An 18,741-nucleotide genomic window follows, 5' to 3' on the forward strand; every position below is an offset into this window, starting at 1 on the left:
AGTGATAAATGCGCCTCCTCCTATTATTTCCATGATTTAGTAAGAAATGGGAACTTAATGTACGCGATAATGACCGCAGTTATAATTACCAAGGTTACTGGAGGATACAAAACTTCGTGATTATTTATTATTATTTCATTATTTCAGGAAAGGCGCGTTTGAATTAGAGAAGCGCATCTTTTGCTCGCCATTTAGACTGATCAGCGAACCGGCAACGAACACGGCCAGGGCTAAATAAAGAAATGGCTTAGTGGAAAAAATGGCGGGAACGTAGAGGCTCGAAACTCCCGATACTTGGCCTTAGCCTAGCGTTTTAATTACGAATGGGGCACGAGGCTTATCCAAGAAGTGGATTATCGTGTGCCAATAATTGTTAATCTCATTAGCGGTTATATAGACGTGAGCGTCCCTCCGCTACATCTATCCCGTTAAGCAACTACGCGACTTGGTCACTTTGTACGTCACGTGTAAGCGACGACTCGCGCGTCGCCACATCTATAATATGTTGAACGGCGACCAAACATTTCACAACCGACGATACGTTTACGTTCGTGACTGCGCACGTGCTACTCTCATTCCGTCATGTGGAACGAATTAAGTGAGAAAGGCCGACATTACAGGCGCACATCCTTGCGAGTTTGAATAATCGAATGAATAGGACGAACGAGGTAGTAGGGCAGCTCGTTCCAGCTTTTAAGAAACGAGGCGCGTTCGACGCTTTATCAGAGTATTTGCATGTTGAAAGTTGAAAAACTTCATGTATACGAAGAAAATATCTCGCGAAGGAATTTTATGACGACGAGCCGATTTTAAATGCCATTTTATTTTATCGTTACAGGGAAGAAGTGCAAGAGCACACGGTCAGGTGGAATGCTTCCTTTAAATTTCTCTGCAAAATGAGTGCCAACGCATCGACGGGAGTTCTCGATCCATGTATTTTAAGGATATCAGTGAGAAAGGTAAGTAATGTATTCATTAAAGGATTAAAGAGTAGACGCGTCGATAAAGTTTCTATAACGTAGGTGGCTTTATTTAACGATTGACTTCACATTCTATTTAACAATTTCTGGCTTTCGAAACTTACGACGAAAATAACAAAAAATTAGAATATTTTTTTATCAACTTTACGCTATTTTAATGATTAAACATTAGGATGCGAGCACAACATAACCCTACGTTTTACAAATTCGTTGCTCATTTTCGACTTTCCAGCGGCATTGAACAAACTTTGTTTTTTCTTCCCTTTACTCTGGCTGTCCTCGTATTTTATACGTAATTTCCATCCAACTGAAAGCTGCATAAGATAATATTGTTTGGCTGGAGTGGGCGTGAACTTACAATGACGCGACTGTGTGTATTGTAATAATTCAATTAACATTCACATACGAACGATGCCAATAGTTCTCCGTAAAAATGTCCGGCAATTAGATAATTCCAGTTTAAATAATGTTTCGCTTTAGTTTATTTTACTGTAGTAATTGCGAATTACTTTGTAATGTGCCCAAGTGCCCAATCAGATTCTAAAGGCAAGATAATTATAAATCTGCTAGTGTTTTGACAATTGTAACAAACAGTTTAGCCAAGAGACGTGGAAGTTAGCAGAGCAGCGTCTCAGACATTCTCAGACGTCAATAATGGACAAATCGCCGCGAGTCGTTAGAACGTCGATTCGCACGGTCGGTCCTTTATCCCTCTATGTCTCACCCTTTCCTTCCATCAGCCTCTCCGGCACCCGCACCCCATTTCATCAACTTAAACGGACTTTGGTCTATTGGTAGGAATCGAAGGGAGGCAGGTCCTTCCAAAAGCTCGGCTTCAGCGACTTGAACCTAGCCGAATTCGCCGGAGCTGGCCTCTGCCGAAGGCGGTGTCTTCTCGAGGGCTACGACGCGAGGCATCGTCAGGATAACTCCATGCTCAGGGTCGCCATCAAGATGAATATGCTCTCCGGTGACATTCTCTTCAAAGTGTAAGTTTCAATCGCCGCAATTGCTTGAGTAACCGCCGCGAAAGTTTATCACGATTATATTCACGATACTCGGCCGACGGTGCCTTATGCGAGTCAACATTTTCATGTTTAACTCCTTCGATTATATAAGGCACCCGTGAAATACGTGAAATCATTGTCCCGACGTTTGACGCGACATTATTGTCCCGATGTTTGTCGTAATAACGCGGCCAAATAACGAAATAGCAAGCGCCGAATAATGTATTGTGCGCAGACCTTCGCCGTCGCTGAAGCAGACGCAGCTGGCGGTGCCCGGTGTTCCGGGCGTCGTGCCCGTGGAGACGGCGGACGAGGTGATAGGGCCCGAGCGCTGCAGCAACCGCGAGGACTACGTCTCGACCGGGTCCCTAGCCGGCAGCATAGCCAGCACCAGTAGCGGCTTTGGCAGTCTTCCCAAGAAGAGGCCGGCCCTCTTCGCTTCCGGTGAGTCCCTCCCTGTGCCCTCGATCTCCTCACCCTTCCCGTCGGCTCTCTCCAAACATACACACGCACACACACACACGCACAGTGTGTGTGTGTGTGTGTGTGTGTGTGTGTGTGTGTGTGTGTGTGTGTGTGTGTGTGTGTGTGTGTGTGTGTATGAGAGAGAAAGAGACAGGCGGTAGCCCCTTTTACAAGCCGTGAAAACTTGATTTTACCGCGATACCGATTCACGGGGTTACGAGCGAGATACCTTCATTACGCATTGGCAATGGGAATTCAATCGACGCACTAACGGCCTTCGTTTATCTATTATCTCTATCGACTACTATCGACTCTCGAGAGTCGAACATATTAAAAAGCTTCCTTCCCTTCGGATCTTCTCTTTTCAATTAAACTAGCAAATGCTCTCAATCTAGTATTATACGAATAGTCGACTAAATTCGGCGCAGCAATTATAATAATATTAGGAATTATTCGTGTATGTGAACTTTTTATGAGATGAAGAATGTGCCATAGCGCAACTAAGCCAAATGCAATTAATCAATTAATAAACATTAATTTATAAAATATAGAATACAAAATGTATTATTTTATATTCTCGTTGGCAATTCGATGGCGCACAAAAGGAAAGAAAAACGGAAGGGAGGTGGGCGGGTGGGAAGAAGAAGAAGAATAAAATTATCAAATGGTAAAGTAATAGGAGGGGACGACTTTTTCGTACTGGATTATAAAATTATCGCTTAATTGATAATTTTATTTGAAGAGTCTATTAACCGAAAGCATTGCCATTCCAAATAAGCTGTCGTATTGACGGTTAATAAATGCTTTTGATATCTCACGTTAACATAACGTTTGAACGACGTTGTTGTTAATTTGACTTCTAATGCACCATTAATGTTAACACGTATCGAGCTAAGCAACACTGCACCAACACTCTTTACACCATTATAATACGTGTATTATAATCACGTCGTTACTTTGCTTAGCATACACTTGGCATAAAGGCTTTAAAGTACCTCGTTTCTCATTTACGGAGCATTAAAATCCATTTGTAATTGAGATTCAGTAAACTATGGCGCACCAACAACAATATCCTTACACACTAATATGCTGAGCTCAATAAGCGCCTCAATTCGTTATTCCCAATTATTCCGAAACATCGACCCAACCTATTATATCCCACGCGTCCTTGGACACTTATCCAAGCGGCATTTATCATTCGGACAAACATTGATACTCTACCTTGGAGAACGACAAACGAGTCCTAAAAAGCCGCGGCCCTACGCCAACTAGAGACTCCCTCACCTTATGCCCCATTATTATGAAACGCGACCCACTAACCATACGTCATCACCACGCTATCATCCCAGCCAATGTCCACCAGCCCCGGCCATCCCCGAATACAACTAATCTCTCATTCTGTACAAATGCTCGCTCGGGCGACCAGAGCTCCTGAGCGGCACGGAGTCCTACGACCCGATGACGCTGAGCGAGATCGTGCCCTCGGTTCTGCCGGCGGAGACCATCAGCGAGGTCCACACGGAATCCGGCCACTCGCGCAACAGCAGCAACACCAGCCAACTGAGCAAGGGTTCGGGCTACGGCTCGCTCAACTCCCACAGCCAGCACAGTAGGCAGAGCAGCAGCGGGGACAGCGGACATATCAGGTAGGCCTTCGCGTTCCGGTGACGGGGGTGGTGGTGGTTGATGGGGAGGGTGGGAGGGATGGAGGGGGGATGCGGATCCTTTAGAGGAGATGGATCACGATTTTGCCACTGACCAGCCCCGCTCTCGATCGCTCTCTAGAAAAACGGAGCGAACTTACGAGCTCACGATGAGCCGGCGGGGAAGGGAGACATCGGGAAAAATCGCTTCGGTAGACGAGGAAAGCGAATCGAGGCCGTGGATCAGTGGTCGATTCGCTAGCTCCGGCCAAAGATTTGGTAAATCCAAGAACTGAAACTTTGCTGTCCCGATAATTCATGGTGCTTTCGTATATTTTTATGATTTACGCGCGAATCTCATGTGGGAGAGGTAGGAGTGCTCGATTTTCGCGTTTCTTATGATGAGATAAGCCATAGATTATAAAATTTCAGGGGTTTGGGTTTAGTGGCGCTTTCGGGAGTCGAAGGATGATTATGTGAAATTGCATTTGGAAGATTCGCTGGAATGCCGCGTGCAAAGCAAGTTTAAGCAAGCGAATTAAAATTATCGGATGCGTTTGTTTTAAAGGGGCAGGGCAATTAGTTTGCTTATTGTGCATCGAATTGTAAAATGAAATTTTGGGTATATTGGATATTGTTATGATTGCCATTCGTGTGCAGTGATAATGGCGAGTGAGTTATACACAGTTTTCATAAATTTTCCCCTAAAATGTCCAGAGTACAGAAAAGAGGCGAAAGTAGTTTTGTAAGCTCAATTACATTAAAAATAATTTTTTCGGTGTAGTTTGAGATGTAAGCGCGCGTAAAGTAGATGCGCAAACTGATAATTGAATTTCAATAAACTATTTACGAACATATAACCACACGACACAAAACAGTAAATTTTTTATAAGCGATTCGTTATCAGCCCGCTCGATATTTCTCTTAATTTTGCTCGGATTTTTGACATTTCTCGTCGAATCTTGCAAGAGCTGACCGAGCTTGTCAAAGCCCGGAAAGCATCCTCTCTGAAATATTTTCATGCATATCTATCGACGATAATGCATTGCATTAGGCCACCATTGTACATAGATACATTATACGGTTAAGCGCGCACCTCCGACGACATTGAAATTAAAACTTCATTAACCATCGCTAATCTATGTCGGCTATTTTCCCATTAATACATCGTTCTAATTGGCACACGCGCACATACACACATACATTTACCATTACTTTCTCCATGTGAAATTAACACTACTGCACTGAACAATACATCCAAATATATCATGTACATTGACTATTTAAAATTTAGTGCTTTATGTTAGTACACCTTTCTGTTCTTTTTAATCGTTGTCCATGTATTTTTGCACTTTTTATTGACACTGATAATGCTGCTTTTAACATTAAAAAAAAGCACAAAAAAAAATAAAACAAAAAAAAAACAAAAAAAAAACAACGACACCGCCTCATAAGTATTTTTATTATTTATTTTATTATTGTTTTTTTTTTTTTTTTTGCGTAGACGGTTGATCGTTTAATCGTGTTGCATTATTTAGCTGATGTAGCCTGACAATTTTAGTTTCATTGCATCAATGTTTATTGCTATTACGTTTAGATATGCATATTTTTCATCCAAGTATTTCAATTAATCAATAAGTGTATTAATTGTGATATGGTAATTTTTTGAATTTCTTTTTTTTCTAAGCTAATAGTAAGGTAGGAATATTATTATTTTGACTATTCAAATTGTCAAAAGGCTGCAAATATTTTTCTTTCATTCATTCATTTTTTTACCACTTACAGAGCAAGTAAGTATATCTCATATTCTAAAAAAAAATGTATGTATATGTATATATATATATATATATATATATATATATATATATATATATATATATATATATATATAATTTTGTGCGCTTTTTTTTGCGACCTTTTCAGTCTGGAATACTTCATCACATTGCATTTGAACTCCAATGAATGACAGTGGTACACGTATTGCATTATTTAATCATAAAATCCACGAGCAGTAATATTCGCTGCATCGAATGAATAAGCGCATTAGGACGGTGTACCTGCCTTTATCGTAATAATCCGCCACGATTGTGCTTGCAATGTAAATGGACCTAAGACAGGCTTTCCCAAGTACGAATCGTTAAAGCGTTCGCTGCGGTCGTAGCTGAGCTCAGTGCCGAGAGCGACGGAGGCGCTTCATTCCTTACTCCCACTGACACTTAGCGACGCAGCTAAAAGCGGAGACCGGACCACCAGGAGCTCAGGCAGGATGAGGCTAACTAAAAGCAAATTAACGAAAGATATAATTAAAGCAAAATTTAAGAAAAACGAAAAAAAAGAGAAAAAAGCACGTCCGAGCCTCTGGTCTCTTTACTTTATTATAGGTCGCCCTCGTGGCCAGTTTGGGCGCCGCGCCTCCCGATCCTCTCCCAAAGCACGAGCAACGGCGCCAGCGACAAGGACAGGAACAAAGATTCTCTTTCCCATCGTCTCAAAGTCGACATCCCGAGCGAGTACTTGACGCTCTCCCCGCCGTCGCCCCTCTCCCTCGTCGTGTCCCGCACGCGTTTCAGCCCCATATCTTCGACGCCGCTCTCGACGCGCTGCGGTCTGAGGAAGCAACAGAAGCAGCATCAGGAGGAGCATCAGCAGCAACAGCAGCAGCAGCAGCAGCAGCAGCAGCAGAAGCACTACCACCACCACCACCACCACCACCACCACCATCACCAGCAGCCGCTAATATTGTCGCAGAAACAGTCGTTGCCGTCGTCGTCGCCGACGTCACCGCTGGGCCCCGCGAGTCCCGGCGAGTCCCACAAGGGCAACGGCGTCGTCTTTGCGCCCAAAGCCGAGGAACCCCGGCTCCGCAGAGAAGTGGCGCCGGTGCACTTTCGACTGCCCGAGGCCGCGGGACCCAAGAAACCGGGGCCCGGGGCCCGTAATGGGCACCCGCGTATCGGCCACGCGAGCTGGCGCGGCATCTCCAAAACGTGCGACTGCATAGAGCGCGGCGGAAAAACGAGTCCCGTGTTGAAGCTGGCCGAGCAGGCGCGGGCCGTTTCCTCGCCCGACCCTCTGCACAGACCCGAGACCGCCAGGGCCTCGTTTATCGCCGCGATCAGCGCCGCTAAGAGTAGCAGCAGGTAGGTGTACAGGGAGGACGACGAGGCCTACGCCAGCTAGCCCCAGCCCCAGCTCCGACTTCGGCCCCTCACTCTCGTATCGTAGTTTTAAAAATCCTCGGTACTGAACCGTGGAAGTAGGGAGGGATCGGGCAGGAGTCTGGGGGCCGGGACCGGAGACGAGAGAGAATCAAGCGGTATCTGGGGTAGTGGAATTGCGTTGGAACGAGAGGACGTGTTTATTTGAAATCTGGTAGAAGTTTCCATCTCTCGTTATCTTGCTCTCTCTCTCTCTCTCTCTCTCTCTCTCTCTCTCTCTCTCTCTCTCTCTATCTATCTCTCCCTCTGTTGCTCGGGTGCGCGCGCACGCGCACGAGCCAGTAGGATTTCCATAGCCATTGTTGGAAGATTTCGTTCGGAGTTTACGAATGTAGATTGCTTGTTGAAAATGTGCGAAGGACCTGCCTTATCGATCGAGCATTCATTTAAGATTTCTTTCAATAATGTATTGTTGTTATCTTGCTTAAGTAGAATATTCGTTCGTAGGGTCAATGTTGATCCACTGCGTTAATATCTTTACGCGAATGATTGCTGCCAAATTTATAAATCCGAGGTTTTTTAATTACAGCTTCATTGAATATTTGATACACCCTTGATGCAAATAATAGCTTTATAAATATTATCACTGAAGTGTTATTGTATTTTTATGTTTGTGTCATAATGTAACGTATTATTAACAAATACTATTAGGAAAGACGCGTAAAAATACAAAATAAGTAATCTTCCTCAACATAATATTAATGGATAATTAAAGCACTTGACGGTATTATTCAATTGTATGATAACTATTGTAAAGTAATAATAAAATAATTTAAAAATCGGTAATTACGTATATAACATGTTTGAATTAAATTATAATAAATGAATTGGATGAAAAATAAATTTGGCATTATAAAATAACGACTGTTTTTATATAATTCAAATGTCTGTATCGATAATGCAGGATTTGATTATTTTCGCCATCTATTGATTTTGCTTGAACATTCTTCGCCTTCTCTCTCTCTCTCTCTCTCTCTCTCTATCTATCTATCTCTTTAGTTGATTCTCTCCCTTTGCTATGCGCTACGTATATAATTACTTTGCGACTTTTGCTTTGGTATGCTACAAATTTTCTATTTTCTGACAGTTGTTTGTGCAAGTTTCACTCTGATACGAATATTTTAAGGCTTTGGTAAAGTCCATTCGGCTTGTATTGTACTACTAAATACCGTACGAAACGAGTGTTTTAAGCTATGTAGTCTCATATTGTATATTGTATATTAATTCCTTTTATTTGACTTCATCGCGATATAAATAGTTAAATATAATTAATGCTGTGAATATAATTGAAAGTTTCATATGAATATCTCAAAATACAGAAGTTATAAAGAATTTTAGTCGAGAATTCATAAGATATTGTAAATTTCAATGTAGAGATGTTAAAAAAAAAAAAAAAAAAAAAAAACGAAAGAAGAAAAAAATGTAGTTAAATAGATTTTATTGTACAAAAGTTTTTAAAGAAATTTTATAGGAAAAGTTTTCAATTCGACGCATTAGAATTATAACGTATGGTACTACGTGACATTTATACTACGAGCTCAGTTGCTACTAATTACCATCAGCTTGTAATCATAAACAACAATTGTACAATGTATATGCGTTTTGCGAAAACACGGAAATCCCCAATCTTATGCGGACTAGTTATTTCGATTGTCGTACCACCGCTAGGTCGGTCGCTCGTACAATAATTATTACGATAAAGTTAATATGCTGATGATCGATTGTCAAATTGCTGCCCCTTCCTCTCTCTCTCTCTCTCTCTCTCTCTCTCTCTCTCTCTCTCTCTCTCTCTTGGCAATTTCTTATAATTTTATATCGAAATAAAAAGCTTATGTGCATTTAGGATATAACTTATTAAACTCTTTTTCCCATTTCACATATTGCCGAGACTTATTTATTCGGATAATCGTTTAAATAACGTAATCTAATGTGCTTATCAAACCTCAAAGAATTATGACAATTAACCGATTTGGCATTCAAGCGTCGCCTCATGAAATTACACATCCCCCCCCCCTCTCACCCCCACCTACAAGCACCCCAAGTTTGAAGCTCACATTATAATAAATCGATTATACATAGAATTATAGCAGAAATACTACGTATGAAAGTAGTATAATAACGGTACGTAGATACGTAGAATACGGAGAAGGATGAGAAATAATCTCGCGTGTAAGTGTATATTTTGACGTGATAGAATGCCAGCGAATATATGTGTAAAAATTCGCAGTCGCTACCGCCGCTGCCGCCGCGACAACATTAGCCTCGACTTACTGGTTCGACGTCCAAGCTACGGAGAAGGCCTTGACCAGGGTCTACTTTGATCGCGCTGTCCTTCTTACCTATGTCATTGCCTTGTCACTGCTGCGATGTTTGCGCCGGGCATTAGAGTAATGCGGCTCTCAAAATAAGGCTTTCGAGACTCGAGCCCACGCGCCCTGTGTGATGTGCCCTCGCTCTTCTCAACTCACCAGCATTCTATTATCACGGAGTTATTTCTCGCACGATCATAACTGTGCACAATTGTAAGACAATTGTAATGAGATGTACGATGGAAGTCGGTCCGGCTGATTCTCCTTTTAAAATGTCACGTTAAATGGCAGAACATTCGTCAGTGAATGAGAAGTGAATTCAAATCAGAAGGCCGTAAATATTACGCCTACCAATGGTAAAAATGCTAAAAACTGTTAAAAGTAACGACTGTGATAAGAGATATTTTGGTGTTTTGGTAATCTTGATTGACGGATTACGATTCATTAGACAAGATGAATGTTAAACGAGAAGGCGGGAAAAAATTTTTTTTTATCGATTTTCCGTGCATGTTACTCGATGGTATAACGGGGGATTAGAGCACGACAAGCTACTCGCTACAATGCGATATAAAACTAATTATGCGCGAGAGAGTGAGGTTTCCTTTGATTATGCGTCTTATTAAGTTTTCCATTTTATTTTGATTTTATGCATTCAGTTCCGTTTCGAGAAATATTCGTAATTTGAAGAGCAATAATTTTCATACTTAATTGTACTTTTAACATTTTAGTATTGTATCGCGCAATCGCTATTGCTTTGCGTCGTCGTCGTCTCTCTCTCTCTCTCTCTCTCTCTCTCTCTCTCTCCCTCTTCGAATTAATAAATATTCGCAAGTTAATAGTTCAATTTCAATTATCATTCGATATATTAATAATTATAAAATTAATGTAGAAAATTTTTATAATTATTTGTTCACATTATTAAAATGCCAAATTTTACGGAGGCTTTGGATAATAAATTATTTAACATCTCTCGAGTATCGAATTAAGCTCTCATAATTGCATCGTAGAGGATACATAAGTAAAGCAAATGATCTTAATTTTAGTTCATGTAAAATTTGTAGTAAATTTAAATCGTTTGGAGGAATTATATCCTAATTATATTCTAATTCGATGTATAGATATTTTAAGCTGTGTTTATTGAAATTTGAAGCGAATAAAGTTCATATTGGCATTATAAATACACATATTATATTCTATTTAGTGTCGATTGGATAAAAGTTTTTCCAAGTCTCAATATTTGAAATTTTTCTTTTGAATAATACGTCGTTTCATTTCATTATCGACACTTTTCATTCGCCAATCGCCTATCCGTACATCTTATTTATTCGAGTTAACGAAACACAATAATAATTGAGATATTGGAAAATAATTGTTTAATGTCGCATATCTGTTATCAGGAGTGCTAATCGTAAGATTATGAAAATCGTAATCAGTGCGTTATGTCTAGGAGATATTCGGCAAATGCCATTAAAATTAGTTATTCCTATTATTATTGATCATTTCGAAGCAAATATTCCGAATTTTTACTTATTAATTAATCAAACATCTTATTTGAGCTTACGTAATATGACACGACGAATGCTAAATCTAAAGTTCTGATTTTCAAGATGGATAATGTACGTTCGATAGCCAGTGTATTGATAATAACGTAATAGTAGAGTAGAATATTATGTGCTCGGTTAAGAGAGTAATTGAAATATTGAAGTTTACGATTGCTAAATCAATGTAGCCGTAATTTAAAGGCTATGCGAAATGTTTAGCTGCTAATACATATTGTGATTATTTTTCTGTTAGTTTTTAAGAGAATTTTTCGCCTCGCGAAACCATTGAAAGCGCCATCTCGACTTATGCAATACATCTACGCCAAGATGCGGTATTATTATAATTCTTGCTGATATGGTGTGCGAATGAAATTAATTTTCATCTATAAGCGTTGAAATACATAATTAAGCTTTTAAATATGAGCTTTTGTACATACATGATTGCAAAATATATGTCGTTGTAATTATTGAAATGCAATACTGTAAATAGAAAAATATTGTTAGAGTGTAGATTGTTGGAGCGAATTGAAAATAAATTGAAACGCCACACGTGAATTATTTTATAAATGAAAATCACCTTCAACAATCAATTGACCATGAAATCACAAATTGGGTAGAGCATTAGAATACCTTACGTTATTGGTTTAAACGAAGATTGATTTCAATTTATCGATTGCCTAGCAAAGCCAAGTCAAGTTTACGAAATGCGATCCCCCCCCCCCATCCCCTCCCCTTCAAGCCCCGTAATTATCTACGGTCTGATGAACTCCCGAATACTAAAAGACTGTTCGGTTAAAAAAAATGTTAAATAAGGATACTATCTATGCAGTTCATGTACTTATGAAGGATTGTTCAAGTGCACGGTTGCATGCGGCTGACTACTACACGTAGCACATCACGTGTTTAAATTTCCGTCCGAGCAGACGTCTTCATTAATTACAACATGTAAATGCGCTGCTACACGCACATGCACACTCACACGTGCAATATAAGCATTGCAACTATATTTTGCAGAGCAAATGCTTGCTAATGTATGTAAGATTTGTGCTCTCTCAAGATTATTAGTTCGTAGCCTCTAATGTGCATGAATTTATGTGTGTATAGGTGCTAATGAGTCATGTAGAATAATTTTACTTAGTGCGTTGAGCAGTTTTCGTAACATTGTGCATATTAAGTGCTTTCGTATAAAAAAAAAAAAATTAATGCCTCTGGCCTTTTATTTTACAAATGCCGACTAATTTAATAAATAATAGTACTGCTTTTCTAAATATATAAATGATAATAAGATATTACAATAAACTGAAATATTCATTGTATTTTATAATCGTCAATTATCATATACGCAACAATGGCTACATGGCATTAATTTTTATAAAAATACACTGAATGCAGTAATTGTTATTTAATCTAAAATTAAGAAGTATCATCTTCATAAATTTTTAATTATTTAATGCTTTTTATTTAATTTTCTTTCGTTGAAAATTTTGCATTCTTGATGTAATATAATGTTTATTAATAATGTAATATTCAGTTTTGAGAATAGTACGTAAGATTATTGTCGTAGGATAGATATATTGTCATTTCATTTCATTTATCACTACAGACTTATGACCCATCCCCCCTCCCCCTCCCCAACGCCATCGCCAGCCCACCAAAGACACTAAATCACTATTAAATGTATTTTTCTCGAATTTAAGAGAATAATTACCGATTTATCCCTATACATTTATGTATTTTTATAAGCTTTATTGAAATAAAATATTGTTATTTAGATTAATAGTGCTATAGGCTTTACATAAGTATTACGTAAGACTGTAAAGAAACACACTTTGACTTAAGATTATCCCATCCCCATGTAAACCACCATAATTTGCGTGTAAAGTTACGTATGCATTCATATTATATCTTAAAACTAGCTAAACAATGTTAAACAAATTACTACATAATAATGGAATAATGAAAAATTGTATCGATATATTGAATTAATTAAGAGAATATTACAACGTCAGCTTATAGACATTTAATTTCTTTATCATGTACTTATAGTGAAGCTATAAGCTGCGTAAATAGTCTTAATTGCCAGCAAATATGTAAAGAGGTAAAACATCTATCGAGTCTCATTATTAAATAATTCATTATTAAATCAAATTAATGGAAATGGTTTAACAGTGATAATTTCCGCGTATTAATAGGCATTTTAAGCAAGTAGATTAGCAATGATTTACGTGAATAATTTAAGCTATGGCTAGACTTTAATATTTCGATGCTGCTTTCTGGTCTTAACAATAAAAGCATAAATACGAAAATAATTGATAATATTGCATATTTTTATTTTTAATGAAAAAGTATTTTGGTTGTTTTGAAAATAAAAAAAATTGGCTCGCATTCGTAAGTACGAGCAATACTTTTTTCAGTACTATGATATGAAATGAAAATTAGTGCAATGATGTTTTTTTTGTTGTTTTTTTTTTTTTTTTATTTTTTTAATACTACTTAACCTGTGCTTTGGATATCTTTCGACGAAAATAATTGTTTCTCAAGACAGAAACATTTAAAATATAAGTTGTTTGCGTTAAATGGCGCTCCGTAAAAACTTAAGTACTTACAAATCCCGAGCCAATTGCTAACTCACTTCTTTTATCCAATACACAAATCACTCGGTGATCGATATATCCCAAAAAAAAAGAAGAAAAGCCTATTTCAAATACCTCGGCTCGAAGAAGTCAACCCCCCCCCCCCCCCCGCAACACTTCCAAATTCCATTCCAAGATGCCGATTTTGCGAAATAACGTCACCTTCGGCCATTAACGGGATTGGAACTTGTAAATAGTCAGGACATGCTAACAGATCGTTCGCGAGGATACTTGGCACTTTCGCTTGCAGCGTATGTGCTTGAGATCGACGGAGGACTCGCTCGATGCGAAGATCCTAGGAGAGGAGAGTTTGGTTGGCTCAGAGTCCTTGTTTGACTACGTTCCAGGGGCATCGGCGTCGGTGGCGGCCATCGCAAGCTCCTCGACGGCGCCGGCGGTAAGCTCGCGACCGTCACCACGAGCCCGGACTCCGGGGAGTCGTCCTCACTGGCCTTGTCCGAACTGCTCACGGTTGTCCAGCACCGAAACAGCATTACCCCACCGTCAGTCTCTCTCTCTCTCTCTCTCTCTCACTATCTCTCTGTCTATCTATATCTCACACACTAGCTCTCTGTCTTGCACTATCGAAACGCATGATTCTTATGTTTTTTCTTATCTTTTTCTTCTTTTTTTTTACGTGTCATCTTAGTTTATTTGTATAGTGACAAATGGTAGTATGATTAGTCGGATGCTGTAGTCGCAAATTTTGGGAAATTGTGACTAGGTGTTACTAATGCGAATATTGCGTTAATTCATTGCTTGAATTAACAAAATAAAATATATATAATAAGTGAAATTCACCGATCCACGACTAGTCGAACATTAATAACATTCAACTTTAATAAAAAATATTGAAATTCATGAAAAACGATGTCTAATACTTTTAAATGGTATGAACCTTATTATATAAGATTATTGTAATTATTCATTATCGTTATGAATATATATGTAGGATGTATTTGTAGAGTCGATTCCCGTGATTGTTGTGCACACGAGTGATTACGACGTATTTAATATTAAATTTATGTTTCTTTGAATCATTACGGAGTTGAAGAATTTTTAAAACTACGGTTATTCAAGAATCGATGCTTGGCGATTCTTTTGACTTTTCTCCGTTATTTCATGGAGACGTTAAATTAAAAAATTAATATCTAATGTAGTCTACGGCTAAAATGAAAAATTAACATTAAAATTAAAAGCAAATTGATTGTTAATAGCGAGTTATGTTAAATGTATTTTTTTAATAATAAAATGATATTTCGTGTAGAAGTCGAATTAGTTTAAATTTGCTAGTGTAAATTAATTTAATTTAATTTTATGTTTAGGCTACTTTAGAAATATATGTATCTTAAATATATCATGATGTTTCGTTTGAAATAAAGATGTAATTTAAAAATTCATAAATTACAGTGACACAATATATTTTACATTTTCTTTAAGTAGTTGGCATTAGTAATAAGTCGATCATGTTTTAATAAATCGGGGGAATTGTCAATGGTTACGATTACTAACTTGACTACGATACTTTAAACGAAGGAATATTAATAATTAGAATATTTGTGCGCTCACATAGAGAATACGACGAGTTGAGTAATAATTGTTATTTAATCGATTTATGATAAACGTAAAATGCCATTACAGTAAAATCAATTTCCTCGGTTTGATAATAAAAAAAAAAAATTCGAACCAATAATTTTGCATCAATGACATTGAGCATTCGGTGGAAATTCTTCCTTCCAGCAATAAACAAGACGAAGCTATCAAGATTATTTTTTAAGATATAGTCGAGTAGCAAACGATTTTCACGTTGGATAAGAAAAACCTCGTATCCTTTATCCCACTTTATGCCTGTATCATTTTAAATGCCATAGGATTATTTAGAATCTTATATTTTGTTATTTGTATTGCTTGCTTTGTCTAAATGTCTGTATTTAACTCAATTCAGTTTTGGATATCTGTGGATATCTTAATAAATGTGGAAGACAGGAAGGTGATGATCGAAGGTAATAGTTTTTGCAAACAATAGTAGTGCTTGCCTAATACTAAGCTTAAGTATGACTTTTGGTTTTATTTGGCGCTTGCATCGATTAATGTTTGGTGTTTGGCTCTGACTTGGTTCGTTGCTTCAGCCTTCAATTTACAATTATCATTTCAATTAAGTTTCACTCCCGTAGTGCGTGCGTTATGTTTATCGACTTCTCCTTTATTATTCCCCGAGTGAACTTTTTTAATTTTCACTAGTCGAGGGTGCCAATGATAATCGCAATTCGAGCCAACAACCGACTTTAAAATAACGATTAACGATAGTTTGACGATTAGTTTGACAATTCAACGAGGGAATGGTAAAACATTTTCCTATCGACGAATTGCCGGTAAAAAGTCGATTGTCATTGCTCCCTTAGACGTAAACGCTACGACTCGACGACGACGATTTTTTACCATTTCAAATCTAAGAGCCCAATGGCAAATTTTGCATTTCGCATCGCCGAGCGCAGCGTGAGCTAATCGTTAAAGCAGCCGCAAGCGTCTTTAACGTCCGCCAAAATTTCGTAAGCATACCCCTTCTCAATCCTTATCAACCGATTTATTAACCTCAACGGGAAGCTAAGCTCGCGTACTCGACCGAGTACATCGATTGGGAAAGTCTCGGTGCCAAATCCCAACGATTTATAACCAGGGTGTGCGCGTCTACTTTTTCAGGAACCCGTCGGGCGGCTCAGGTCTCAGTGAGACCGGATCCTTGGACCGGGCGAAGGCGGCCCTCGAGCGTAGAAAGAAGGCCGAAGACGGTACGGGGAATCCTGTCCTCTGCAGGGTCGAGGTCACGAGGCCGAACCCAGACTCCCTCATCGACGAGCTTATCAAAGCAACGAATCTCGATCAGTCGGTCTTGGAGAGCGCCGAAAGTGAGTATACTACTGCGTGGCTCGACGAAGATAGACAACGAATTACCTCGTTCGTTGCCTCGTTGTTATTCGTGATGGTGGTGGTGGTCGTGGCGGAGGGGGAGGGAGGTGGGAGGTGGGGGAGACGTGGATTACAAGAGTGTTTGAACCTTATTCACAGCTTCGCTTTCTTACTCTAAAAGTACAATCTGAAAAGAGATCGATGTTTTCTAGTTTCGACACTCGAACGTTAATCAGGAAATTTTGTGCTGATATTAAAATTTCATAATTTTCTTAAAGACTAGACGAACTTTCGTGCATACATAAGCTCGATTATTATTTGCAAAAATTGCCCGATCTTCAAGATTTACAAATCAAAATAAATTTAAATCAAAATAAATATATAAATGTAACTCACGTGAATTTATTATTAAAAACGTCGCAGAAAATGAGGAAGTCATATATATATATATATATATATATATAGGTCTACATAAATATTTCATTTAGAAAGTCATGAGTAGAGATTTAAAGTAGATTTCAGTTTGGCTTTTCACGTTGAAAATGATACGGGTAAACTGCATTTCAACCTTATCTTAAAGCACGGCAATAAATTCTTCCAAACTACAACATTTTATTTCTTATTTTTGATTGAGTTAGAAATAATGCGTTGTCATTAGCATTAATAATATTAGTCGAGTATGAATTTACACGTATTACAGTTACTTTGTACGCGAAGCTACAAACACAGTTTGGTTTTTGGTCATTTGGAAATCTTTCTGAATATATTTTTTATTATTTTTTATTTGTATTATTTTTTATTTTTAAATTTAAATTTGATCGATTAGCTAAGCGAGCTAGTTGATATGACTCGGACGGCCGGGATCTTCGAAAAAAAGAAAAAGTGGGAACAATAAGGTTGGAAAAACAAAAATATCGCCCTCTCGCATTATCCATAATCTCGCGGTATTACTCGGTTATATTATACCTTAACGCCCAAGAATTGCCCAACTCTATTGGATTTAATAAGATCGTGGCTTCGGCCAACTCCGAGATTGTCTAGGTCGGCGAAAGCCAAACGACGACAACGACGACGACGACGACGACGACGACGACGACGACGACGACGACGACGACGACGATGACGATGACGATGACGACCATCTCACACCTTACCTAATCGTTTGTTTGCAGCGACCGGTCTCCAGCTCTTTATAGCCAAGGACGGCACTACGGCCCTAGGCTCGCACGAGGTCAAGTCTCAGATGCCCGCTGGCGTGTTCAAGCAGGTGGTCATGGAGGAGAACAGCAGGTAACACGAAGCCAGCTCTCGGGCCCGGGGCCGCTTCCAGCGCCAGCCGAGCGCCGGGGGCGGCCTCACCCTGAGCCTCGCCCTCGTGCCGGAGCTCACCTACGAGCTCGCCTGCGATGCCCCCGGACGTGACTACGGGGAGGCCGTTGCGCTTCGATCCCTCTCCAGATTATGATCGCATTTAGCGGGTCCCGAGCCCCGGAGCCCGAGCGGCTAGTCGGTCAATCGCTCGAACGAGCCTTGCTGCTCGTCTTCTGGTTTTGGCGTGTCGGGACGAGGGGCTGACCGATCGACCGATCGATCGTCCTACCGATCGACCTACCAACCTACCGACCTACCGACCTACCGACTGACCGACCGACCGACCGATCGAGCGATCGCTCGATTACGACATCGAAACGCCATGCGATGGGATTGACAAATTGCACTCTCGATGACGACGGACTCGCTGAGCAAATTACGAGAATTCTTTTATAATTAATTTGTGTGACGAGTGCGGGGCTTTTATTATTATTTTTCGCCCACGCTATTGGGATATAAACGTGTGGTTTTTAAGTTAACGAATGGCATGGCGCACGCAGCAAACGAACACTTTCGCCAATTTTACGAGGATGATTCGCAATAATGGACACGGATGTTCGGAGGCGAAGCAACGCCGTGGTAATAATTGCAAAAGTGACGGAAATCGCGTTAATCGTTAAGCAGGAATACGCGTGCATGTATGATTGTGTGGGTGCTGTAAGGGGTG

The 18,741-nt window shown here is 39.4% G+C and overlaps 1 protein-coding gene across 1 annotated transcript in view; it reads left to right on the forward strand.

Moving 5' to 3' along the window:
• LOC105368957 (protein FAM102B) overlaps nucleotides 1–18,314 on the forward strand; it is a 96,437-nt gene extending 78,123 nt beyond the window's left edge. Inside the window, exons 2-10 of the mRNA XM_011508150.1 lie at nucleotides 839–959; nucleotides 1,779–1,969; nucleotides 2,223–2,431; nucleotides 3,879–4,098; nucleotides 6,477–6,710; nucleotides 6,837–7,235; nucleotides 14,144–14,299; nucleotides 16,497–16,702; nucleotides 17,876–18,314. Of these exons, the coding sequence (XP_011506452.1) occupies nucleotides 839–959; nucleotides 1,779–1,969; nucleotides 2,223–2,431; nucleotides 3,879–4,098; nucleotides 6,477–6,710; nucleotides 6,837–7,235; nucleotides 14,144–14,299; nucleotides 16,497–16,702; nucleotides 17,876–17,997 (1,858 nt within the window). The 3' untranslated portion in view covers nucleotides 17,998–18,314. The remainder of the gene's footprint in view (nucleotides 1–838; nucleotides 960–1,778; nucleotides 1,970–2,222; nucleotides 2,432–3,878; nucleotides 4,099–6,476; nucleotides 6,711–6,836; nucleotides 7,236–14,143; nucleotides 14,300–16,496; nucleotides 16,703–17,875) is intronic.
• The last annotated feature ends 427 nt before the right edge of the window (nucleotides 18,315–18,741 follow it).

This window comes from Ceratosolen solmsi, unplaced genomic scaffold, assembly GCF_000503995.2.
Source record: "Ceratosolen solmsi marchali unplaced genomic scaffold, CerSol_1.0 scaffold1, whole genome shotgun sequence".
Classification (NCBI taxonomy): domain Eukaryota; kingdom Metazoa; phylum Arthropoda; class Insecta; order Hymenoptera; family Agaonidae; genus Ceratosolen; species Ceratosolen solmsi.